At 39.2% G+C, this 11,945-nt stretch overlaps 3 protein-coding genes across 3 annotated transcripts; 2 read left to right on the plus strand and 1 right to left on the minus strand.

Annotated features, from left to right (window-relative positions):
• Window positions 1-1,372: 1,372 nt before the first annotated feature.
• LOC142556413 (uncharacterized) lies at window positions 1,373-2,918 on the plus strand. Its single transcript, XM_075667873.1, has 2 exons — window positions 1,373-1,970; window positions 2,338-2,918. The coding sequence occupies exons 1-2, from the start codon at window positions 1,373-1,375 to the stop codon at window positions 2,916-2,918; spliced, it is 1,179 nt and encodes a 392-aa protein (XP_075523988.1).
• A 2,173-nt stretch (window positions 2,919-5,091) lies between these two features.
• LOC142556414 (uncharacterized) lies at window positions 5,092-6,552 on the plus strand. The gene is made up of 3 exons (XM_075667874.1): window positions 5,092-5,518; window positions 5,875-5,943; window positions 6,056-6,552. The coding sequence occupies exons 1-3, from the start codon at window positions 5,092-5,094 to the stop codon at window positions 6,550-6,552; spliced, it is 993 nt and encodes a 330-aa protein (XP_075523989.1).
• Window positions 6,553-10,257: 3,705 nt separating this feature from the next.
• LOC142504550 (transcription termination factor MTERF8, chloroplastic-like) lies at window positions 10,258-11,945 on the minus strand. The gene has a single exon (XM_075617397.1). It carries the CDS (start codon window positions 11,774-11,776, stop codon window positions 10,598-10,600), a length of 1,179 nt encoding a protein of 392 aa, XP_075473512.1. The 5' UTR covers window positions 11,777-11,945; the 3' UTR covers window positions 10,258-10,597.

The raw sequence follows: 11,945 nt of genomic DNA on the forward strand, positions 1-11,945 counted from the left end.
ATTGTTCTTGTACCTGAGCGTTTTTTCTTTTCTCCATGGACCCAGATGAAGTTGCTCGATTGGTTACTAACCTCAAGCTTTCTACAACACCAAAAAACGATACACCCCTAACAATTGAGGCTGACTCTCTTTTGTTTGGTGAGCAGCGTATGGGGAATTGCCTTGTGGCTAAGGTATTCTCTTCCAAGGCCGTTAATCGAGAGGCCTTCGTGACTCAGATTTCTCGCATACTACAAGCCACAAAACACATTGAGATAGGGCCCTTGGGAGATAATTTGTTTCTTCAAGATTTCAACTCCCTGCAAGATAAAAAATGTGCTCTCTATGGTGGCCCATGGAATTTCTTCAGAGATCTAATTATATTTTGGCAGCCGAGTGTAATGCAAACGCCTAGCATGATGAATTTCACGGAAATTTCCATTTGGATCCAATGCTATAATCTCCCACTTATATTCATGCATAAGGACTTTCTGGAGAACTGGGCCAACGCCTTGGGGTCGTAGAAGAGATTGACACGAAAGAGAATGGCTTTGCTATGGACAGATACGCTTGTGTTAATGTACGTGTTGATATTACGAGGCCTTTAAAACAACATATCCGACTTTCTCTTCATAGCGATGAGGAAGACGTCTTTGTGATATTGTCATACGAAAGATTGCCGAATTTTCGCTATAATTGTGGTCGTATTGGACATTCCTTCCGAGATTGTGAAATAGAGCCTAAAGAGATTGGTAAGATGAGCTATGGTCGGTGGTTGAAAGTTTCTACAAGGGGTGGGTGATTTATCAAAAAACGACAATCCCCCCATCGAAGTTCCAAGGCAGCAAGCCAATCAGTACTACGGGCAGCCCCTCCTACGGTTCTGAGGAGATCGGTGCAAGTTATTCAAGTGGTTTCTTACACAAAGACGAAAAGGGGGTTGATGTGGCTGGTCAAAGTGTTGATGAGCAATCTAAAGAGGGGAGTATAATGGCTAGGAGACACCAAAAACCCAAGGTAGATTGGCTGTAGGTGAGTCACACCATACCCATCCTCATTTGGCTATTGAGCAGTTGATTCCAGAAGTAAACAACCACGAGGAGCAATCTGTTGATAACACTTGTAGCCTTGCTTATCCGATGGATGACCAGAAGACTACAAAGCACCCAAACCCGAAGTCTCATACACGTTGGAAACGCAGGGCCAGGGAGAAGGGTTCTATATCAGGCCAACAACATCATTTGTCTACTCCGTACAACAGTAGAGTCCATGGCGAGAAGGGCTCTCAACATGATCATCCAGTGCTTGGGACGAAACGTGCTCTTGAGGAGCTGATGGATGGTACCAACAGTACATTTTCGGCGGTGGTTGCTAAGCAACCCCGCCGAAACCAATGAGTTTTATAGTGTGGAATGCTCGGGGGCTTGGGAACCAAAGGGCATTCCGTGAACTTAAGCGATTAGATGCTGAAAAGGACCCGTCTCTCCTATTCATTTCAGAATCTAAAATGAGAGACTATCAGTGCCGATGGTGGATAAATAGTCTTGGATTTTTCGGTATGTTTACTGTGAGTTGTCAAGGTAGAAGCGGGGGATTGATTCTTTTGTGGAAAGCACCGTTGGATGTCACGGTTCACTCTTATTCATCCGACCATATCGACTGCATGGTGAAGCTTTTTGAGAAATGTTGGAGATTTACAGGATTTTATGGCAACCCGAATGCTAGCAACATACACCTCTCGTGGGAGCTTCTTCGACGGTTATCTGGAATCCAGGAATTTATAGGTGTCTCGTGGCTTGTAGGAGGAGACTTTAATGAAATCTGTTTAGATCAGGAGAAATTGGGAGGTAACCTGAGGCCTTTACATCAAACTCAGGCCTTTTGGGATGCCCTTGATGAATGCACTCTAAGGATTTACATGGCAGCGGTGAATTTTTTACATGGGTTAATAGGCGCTAATCAAATGATCTCATTTATGAACGCCTGGATCGGTATGTCGGCACATTGGAGTGGAGACTTTTGTATCCTACTGTTAAAACCAAATCGTTGGAATTTTATCATTCAGATCATAGGCCTATTCTTAAGAAACTGGGCTCCGAGACAGCAAATATTCATCCCCATAACTCTATGTTCCGTTTTGAGACTCATTGGGCCACAAAATTGAATTGTGCGGAAGTAGTTACTCGAGGCTGGTGCTCAAATGATGCCACACTCACGATTTCGGACTGCATCATGAAGTGCAAGCTAGCCCTCGCTGCATGGGCTGGAGATCGATTTAGACGCATTCAGAGTCAAATAAAGCAAAAAGATCCATTCTAAATCGATTGAAGACTCATGATAAATGGCATGCTTCGGCAGACCACATACAAGAGCTGGAGAATCAAATTGAGTATCTTTCCTCCAAGGATGAGATTTATTGGAAACAGCGAAGTAGGGTAAATTGGTTGGCTCATGGGGATAGAAATTCGAAATTCTTGCATGTTTGTGCCTCAACCAGATGGGTGAAGAATCTTATTAGTTGGCTGCTATCGGTGCATGGTGACTGGTGTTCTGATAAGGGGGGAATGACCGAGATTGTGGTGGACTATTTCTCTAACTTATTTAGATCGGGCGACCCAAGGATCCAAGATATAAATCCGGTGCTCGACTGTGTTCAACCGAAGGTTAATGAGCAGATGAACTCGGTATTATGTTCTCCATTTTCGGCTGAGGAAGTTAAGAAAGCTTTGTTTGATATGTATCCGGAGAAAGCTCCAGGACTGGATGGTATGTCGGCATTCTTTTTCCAGAAAAATTGGCAGGTGGTAGGCCCGGAGGTTTTAGAGGCTGTGTTGAGGATTATGAATGATGGAGCTCCGCTTCAAGAGTGGAATGAGACCATGGTTCGCCGAAACGGGAACGGAACGTCAGCAACCTTGACGAGGTTCCAGGGTGTGTAGGTTGATGGCTTGTATCGGCGTTTCATATACCGAAAACGGGGATATAACGGTGGAAAACGGGGATATAACGGTGGAACGGAACCGGAACGCAATTCGCGACGGTTTTGTTTTGAACTGTCGCTACTAGCGACGGTTTTATGTATGTAGCGACGGTTTTTATTCAACCGTCGCCGATTTAACATCGGCGATGGTAGTTAGCGACGGTTTGAATAAAACCGTCGCCAAATTAAAATCGACGACGGTTGAATAAAAACCGTCGCTAAATTTAGCGACAATTTTTCATAAAACCGTCGCAATTTCGAATCAGCGACGGATTTAATACATGTACCTTTCTATATAAATGTTTGTTTTCATCAACTTATATTTCATTTCTCATCGTTATTATATTATCATATGATATGAGTAATTTAATAATCTTAACATTAATTTCACTAGGAACATTGGAAAGCAAAGCACATCGGTTGATGTGAGATGGTGAATCTTGAGTCTTCTTCCCGCTGCATCCATCAATGAAAGACTAATAAAGAAGAGATCGCAAGTCAACTATTTCTATTGAGAAATTTTCATTACAAAGTGTGAAAAAAACTAAGTTAATTATAAAATATTTCTATTTTAATTGATGTTAAATAATTTGTAACATCACTTTATATAAGATTTGATGCTTATTATTAGTCTATCACTCTAAATTGATTCAAATTTGTGCGAACTTATATATATCCAATCGAAAATATTTTAAAGTTTTAATTAATTAAATAAAAATAATTTTTAACAGTATATTTAATTTTTGATATGGTTGGAAATATTTTAAATATAATGACGATATAAATTGTGTTCAATAAATTGTTAATAAAATTTTAAAAATATTTAAATTTCTTATTTACATAAAATAATCTATTTAAATGATATTTATTTTAATTTTTATATTTCTAAATATTTTCCAAAATTTTTAATTTTTATATATTTATAATATTTTTTTAAATACCCGTTCCGCGACCGTTCCGCGAAATTTCATTGTAACTGGAACGGTAGCATCCGTTCCGATCTCCGCGACCGCGACAGCGAACCATGAATGAGACTATAATCACTTTCATTCTGAAAATTAAAAATCATATGCTTATGAAGGACTTCCGGCCTATTAGCTTATGTAACGTCTGCTATAAAATCGTCTCCCGGGCCTTGGCTAATCGTTTTCGGAATATTTTGGCTGTGGCAGTAGATGAGTTCCGAAGTGCATTTGTCCCAGGCAGACTGATAATAGATAACATCTTACTAGGTTATGAGGCTCTACACTGGATACGGAGCAGGAAAAATGGGAGCAAGGGATACTTGGCATTAAAGCTCGATTATGAGCAAGGCGTACGATAGAGTGGAATGGAGCTTCCAAGAACAAATTATGGGCAAGCTCGGATTTGATCCTATATGGTTTGAGAAGGTGATGCGATGTGTTCGTTCTGTCAAATACTCGATTGCACTCAATGGCGATATTGTAGGCCACGTTAATACGAGCAGAGGGTTGCATCAAGGGGATCCTCTATCACCCTTTCTATTTGTTCTGTGCGCTCAAGGGCTGTCATCGATTTTGAGCTCATTTGAATCACGCAAGTTGATTATTGGTGTCCGTATTGCAAATTCTAGTCCCCAAATCTCTCACCTATTCTTTGTTGATGATAGCCTCCTATTTTTAAAAGCTACTATCGCCGACTGTTTGAATCTTCGTCAGTATCTATCGTTGTATGAAAAAGCTTCGGGCCAGCTAATAAACTTTAAGAAATCATCTTTATCGTTTAGCCCGAATACGGATCCAGTGATTTCTGATCAGATAAAGAGGATGTTGTATATCTCCACCACGTAGGGTCATGAAATTTACCTGGGATTGCCGATATTCTCTTTGCGTATCAAAAAGCTCCAGTTCAGATATTTAATTGAGACTATAGTTAAACGTTTGAGTGGGTGGGGCAACAAGACATTTTCCATCGGAGGCAAAGAAACATTAATCAAGTCCATTTTACAGTCCATCCCCACGTATGCTATGTCTTATTTCCATATACCTAAAGCGATCTGTGAGGCTATTGAACGGGAATGCGCGAATTTTTGGTGGGGCATGGAAGAAGGGAGAAGGAGAATGCACTGGAAAGATTGACATACATTATGTGTGCCAAAATGTATGAGAGGAATGGGTTTTCGTACCCTGGAAGCGTTCAATAGAGCCCTTATTGCAAAACAAGTTTGGAGAATTGCCATTAATCCAGTCTCTCTTGTAGCCAGGGTTTTTAAGGCGAGATATTTCAAGCATCATGATATTATGGACGCTCCGATAGGTAATAATATCTCGTTTATTTGGAGATCACTTTTGTGGAGTAGAAAGCTATTGAGGAAAGTTCTGTGTTGGCGAGTTGGTAATGGAGAAAAAATCGCAACTTTTCGAGATCAATGGATTCCGGGATTGCAGTCTCTAATGCTACCTGCAGGTAACCCGAATGATCTTGATAACGTAAATTCTTTCATCGTGAATGGAGCATGGAATGAGTCGCTGATTCGAACCACCCTACCGTCTTATATAGCTGAAGATGTTCTAGCTATCCCACTAGCAAATAATTCGAGTGAGGATTCTCGATTCTAGCTTTATGATCCCAAAGGAAATTACACTGTGTGGAATGGTTACAAGCTTGAAGTCGGGTTCTTCGATACGCCCAGCTATACCTCGAACACCCATGCGAAATCTTGGTGGAAATTTGTATGGTCATTATCAGTTCCTCCGAAGGTTCGGATTTTTTTGTGGCGAGCATTGCACAACATTATTCCATCTCGCGCGAACCTACTACGACATCATGTTCTCGTCACAGATCAGTGTCAGTTATGTGGTTATGGTCATGATTCAACCTAGCACGCTCTGTTTTGGTGTCCATTTGCAAAAAAGTGTTGGAAGTACACAATTTTTCATCCTTTTCTGAAACAGGTCAAAGACATGGATTTCTTGAATACATTCATCCGAATGAAAGCAGTGTTAAGAAAGGAAGATTTGGAGGTTTTTGCAATGCGCACCTAGGCTGTATGGCATGATAGATTGCGGATTTTGCATGATAAGGTGCCTGTATGTTCTCAATTGGATGTGGAGTGAAGCGCTTCCCTTTTCAAAGACTTCAAGGAAGCTCGGGAATCCTTAATTACCGCACCTGCTCCGAAGCCATTACCCCAGCTCGAACGCTGGACGAGACCACCAGTCAACACCTTGAAACTTGAGGTAGACGCGGCGGTTAATTTTGACACTGGTGGTTATTCGATTTGGGTCATAGTGCGAGATCATGACGGTCAAATACTGCTTGCCTTCGGAAAAGGAATTTCTAAGACACAGTCGGTGGTCTTTGCTGAGCTCCTTTCAATAAGAGATGGGATGAGGCTGTTGGAGGAACGTGGGATAGAAGCCCATGTAATTACTACTGACTCTCTGCTGGCGGTGCAAGCAGTAATCAACCCAGCAGAAGATTTAAGTTATTGTGGTGCACTGGCGTTGGATATTCGGAACTCATTGGACAGCCGCACTGATACCAATCTTAGACAAGTTGGCAGATCGGCGAATCGGGTGGCGCATTCACTTGCATTTTTTTCGCTTTCTTCCCTTACTCCATTTGTTTGAGAAAATGGGGTTTTTCCGTTTTGGTTGGTGAATCTTGTAACAGACGATTTATTGCTTTCTGAATAAAATTACAAGTGTTACCATAAAAAAAGATATGGTGGGCTAGGAAGATTATCTAATGGAAAATATTTTTTGTTTAAAGATTTTGATATTTCTCAAGACTTATGACTAAGTGACCTTAATTAAGCTAAAGATCTCAGATGCTTACACTCCTATTTCGACATTATTTCGCAAGAAACATGCAACAGAAGATGCATTGTTTCCTAATGGGGGTTGAAACCCCAAATTTATGATCGCATGTTAGATAACAGATCAAACACATATGCTGAGTTATTAGATAGGGCAAAGCTCGTTGAAAGTGGCCACGCAACAGTTAATCAAGAGACTTCGAGTGGTGGTACTAGTTCAAGAAATCGACCGACACCGGTGTTATAGAGGTGTTATGAGTGCTTGATTTATTCAATGAAAGAAGAAGAAGCCAAGAAGAGTATCGAGGTGATGCGATTCTTCGATCACGAAAAGCAAACGCGCTCAATAACGGAGTCACGCCCTCGATTCGATGAAATAAAGAAACGGTTGTGTTGTCCCGATCTTTTTGACACAAGTAAGGTTGTAATATTCACCTCTAAATCACGAAGAATTTAGCAACAAATATTAATGAAAGATAAACAATCGAAATTCAAGCGAACCTTCAAAGAACTCGTCTTTGACAATCCGAGTGAAGAACAATCGACAAACGCCACAAAGTAATAAACTTTGATAAGTTTGATTTGAGAAACACACAAAGGTGTATACAAAGCCAATTTTTGAAATTGAGAGAAAACTCTATCAATATGATTAAACTCAATGAATTAATTTTCTTACAATGATGAAATTCGTCCATATATTGTCACAAATCAAAAGATATGAAAAAATAACTTTCTAAATTATCTAATGCATAAAATATGGAAAAAATCCGCCAAACAAATCAAAGGACACGGACCCCGTGTACAGGTCCGGAGTGGGGTCCGTGTCGGCTCGGTAATTTTCATCTTCGAGGATGACTGACACGGACCCTGTGTACAGGTCCGTGCTCGGGTCCGTGTAGACTCGGTCGCTTTTTAATGGTACTCGTTTGGCCTTCAAGCTCACTCCCGTGCACTCCATGCATCACGACTCCTTCAAGGCTTGGGACCTTGCTTACAAGCTCTTCTGAATCGCTCATGAGTCCATGCAATGCATCCTTGAATCTTCTTCCAACCATTAGCACGTCATGCCCGGCCAGATTCATATCACGAGGTATCCATGTGGTCCAAGAATTTCCTGATATTTTTTCCAGAAGAAATACCGGGACTAAATAGAGAAGTAGAATTTTACATCAACCTATCATCAGGGACTGAACCCATTTCAAGAGCTCCATACTATATGGAGGCTTAATTACAAGAGCTGCTAGATAAAGAGTACATTAGACCTAGCAATTCATCTTGTGGTGCCCCAGTTTTATTTGAGAACAAGAAGGATGGATCGATGCGCTTATATATTGAATATAGGCAGATACCGAGAATTGATGATTAGTTTTACCAGCTTCAAGGGATGACTATTTACTCAAAGATAGATTTGAGATATGGATATCACCAATTGAGAGTGACAGAGGCAGACGTACCAAAAACAACATTTAGAACTCGATATGGTCACTATGAATTTTTAATGATTGCATTCGATTTTACTAATGCCCCAGTAATCTTCATTGATTTGATTAATGGAGTGTTCCAGAAATTTCTGGATCGATTTGTCAGAGTCTTTATCGATGATACTTTGATATATTCAAGGACATATGACAAACACGAGGAACATCTGAGAATAATATTGCAAACCCTAAGAGAACACCGACTTTATGCAAAGTTGAGTAAGCGTGAGTTTTGGCTAAGTCAAGTAACTTTCTTAGGCCACGTGATATCAGCACAAGGCATATCAGTTGATCCGACTAAAGTCGAAGCAAGTACTTAATTTCCAACATATAAAATCCAAACTAGATTGTCTGAGCGCTTAACTCTTACAAATATCATCAACAATTACGGAAAAAATTGTTGATGATATATGTGTTACTTGTAAATTAGATAACACTGATATCTTTTAGACCTCGATTTTCTGTCATTCTAAAAAAATTTGTCAAAACAATAAGTTAGTACAAAATATTCTAATAAGAAATAAATAATACGTATAAAATTAAAACTTAAAAAGTTATTAAGCATAAATTTAAAAAATGATACAACATTTAATTTATGTATAAAATAAAAAATTCAATCTTCACTTTTCATATAAAAAATATTTGTTCTTGTATGGACAAATATTTTTTCTTCCTTTTTCGTTCATTATTTTACTCTTCATTTTCTTTATATATAGTAAAAATTTGAGCAAATTTCGGTGAAATTATTGAACGTCTAGCGCCGGCTTATACCTACAACGAACGTTGCAGCTTGTAAGGTCCACCACAAATGATGGTACACACTATTTTAGTATTAATTTTTATTTTAAAATTAATAATAATACAAACCGGACTCTGGCACTTTAAGTTCCCTTAAAACTGCAACATTCAGAGCAATATTCATAGTCAAGTTCTGCTGAGATACCCTCCTTGATTGATTCATGGCGAGCGCTACTCTTTCATCAGTTAAAAGCACACTCTTGAGAAAATTATAACTTGGAATTAGTTGATTCTGCAAACTCCTACCCAACATTGAAGGGTCCTTAGTAATGGTGGTTGCAAGCTGAGCCATTGGAAATCCAACGGATTGGAAAAATTCGAGCTAAAAGGTCTTCTCTTTGGGCATAAGAATTTCTTGGGAACAATGTCGGCAATCTGTTTTCGATTAAAACCATATTTTTTTAACACTGCCAGTACAAATTTAGGTTTTCCATGGTCAGAAACAGAAACGGCCATTTCTGGAGACAACCGGCATGTATTAATCAAGAAAAAACACTGCAAGATTTCTCATTCCTCCGATTTCTTCTCAGATGGACAACTATTCGAGGACAACCCAGATGAGTCTGAGTCTACAAGACTACATAGATTGACAAAGCATTGAAATTTACAGCTTCTCTCAACAAAGTAGGTTCACCCCACAGATGATTTTTGTGAAGAAGAGCAAGTAAAAAAGACACGTAATCCGCTGCAGTAATTTAATTGTAGAGAACATTGGTGAAAGCCTATAGCCTAGAAGATTAATTACCCGAGGGGAAAAAAACTCACTTGCAATTATCTGATTAGCATTGAATCGTTGAGCGACAAATCCATCTCCACAGCACCATCATGTATTCGACTTCATTTTTGATCAAGGTAAACAATAAGTAAACGAAAAGCGCTCAACGTTTTCATAAAATGTTCACTTAAAATTATATTTTAGTTGTAAAATTAAAAATTTTAGGGGAAAATAATCATATTTCTATATTATAAAAAAGATATAATTTCGTAAAAATAATGCTTTTTGAAGTAACATAATGTCTGTTTGGTTGAGAAAATCAATAGAATTGTTTAACGGGACATGACAAGTGACAGAGCAAGTGAACGACTTCGATCTTCCAATCATAAAATCCAATTTATTTCTAAGATGTACAAGTGGCTGAGAGTGATTTTTTTAGATCTTCCGATCTTAAAAAAATTGCAAGCAAAAAAATTTACAAGAAAAAAGATATTAGAAAGAAGAAATTGAGTTGTATCGAAACATATATTCAATAATCACCATGAACTTGTAGTTAGTGTGTTCTTCACATGTTCAAGATTGTAACACATGGTATTCGAGTCGATCCCCGTAACAATATCAATGCCAAAAACTTACTCGGTTGCATAGAGTCTGCACCATCTTGTTCCAAAGAACTAACTTGAATCACATGCTGCAAGTTTTAAATTTATTCATACAGCAATAAGTGTAAAAGGAACCTTACTCTAGAGCCTCTCAGTTTTCTCAACACTAGTAAACTACTGAAGAAACTCAGTTTAAATTAAATTTTGTCAGGTATTGTCTTAAACATCAAAATGATGCATGATAAAGGAAAACGACTCTATGTCCTAAACACCACCACTTGTCTCCCCTTTATAAATTTGAAGAAGCTGAGGCAGTTCCTTTAAGTATCGAATCACGTAATTTTCCAGGAATTTCTCCTCAGTGGGGCACATTACAGTAGCCAAGCTCCAGTTTTTCTTAACAAAACCATTCAAAAACAAGTGATGAAGAACAGAGTACCTTGGAATAATTCTTTTCTCCATACTGTAAAATATAATATATGGAACCCGGGCAATCGTTCTTGAATCACGCCCCATTTTGTTAGCAACAAAATCCAAGAATCTTGAGATTTTCTTCTCGGACAAGAGCATACAATTAGGATGTTTCCTAAATGCCATATATATGTCATCCTTCGACCAACCCCAGTTACTATATGTTTCATAGCATCTTTCCCAGACATCTATGTTGCCCTTCCCAGTCCGGCTATGCATTGCAGTTACAAATGCCGTTTTCAAAGGATTAAAACCCATCCCTTCAATCTCAGAAACAATTTTCTTGAATGAATCATGCTTCAGGGTGACAAGATCTGGATAATGAAACAGAGCAAATTCGATACAGCTTTCGGGAACTCCAAGCTCCCTCAACAGAGCCACATTGTCGATGAGTTTCTTATCAAGTCCATGATCAAAAATCCATGACCCCCGCCTCAAAAGAATACCAGCTTTTCTAGATCCAACTATACCCTCGAGGTATTCATAGACAGGAGCCAACTGATTTTCCAGACTTCTTGCCAAGTATGCCGGGTGCTTTACAACGGCTTCCACCATATCGGGTTCAGAAAACCCGGCAGAACGCAATAAAAATTCAATCTTTGGCAGAAAGGACTTTTCAGGATTGGCTAGCAGAAAAAGTGGTCGTCTAGAAACCAGCTCAGCGATGTGCGTTTTGCTAAATCCATGTTTTTCAAGAAAACGCAGAACAGCATTTGCTTTATCTGGACTATCAAAATGCAGCTTACCTGAAGCAGAAACAGCCCTTTCCGGAGTCAAGCCGCAAGAGTTCACCAGATAGGAGATGACATGCTCCTTTCCAGGTGATATTGTTTTGGAGGAGACCGGTTCGCTTTTAGACAGGGAAATCCCAGCTCCCGAGTTCACGAGCGATCGTTTACCATTTTCAAGACTGCAGAAATTGGCGAAGAATTGAATCTTGCCGTTTCTGCATAGAATCGTGCGACGAAACATTTGATTCCGATGGGGTAATTGAAGCTAAAAAGCTTATCAAAGGAAAAAGATTTCAATTTGAGTGAAGGATTCCATTACAAATCGAGCATTGGCGAAAATGGGGTGAATGAATAGCTAAACTGATGATAAACCCTAGCTCAGAGAAGACAAGAAATAACCAATTCGATTA

This window comes from Primulina tabacum, chromosome 9, assembly GCF_025594145.1.
Source record: "Primulina tabacum isolate GXHZ01 chromosome 9, ASM2559414v2, whole genome shotgun sequence".
Taxonomy (NCBI): Eukaryota; Viridiplantae; Streptophyta; class Magnoliopsida; order Lamiales; family Gesneriaceae; genus Primulina; species Primulina tabacum.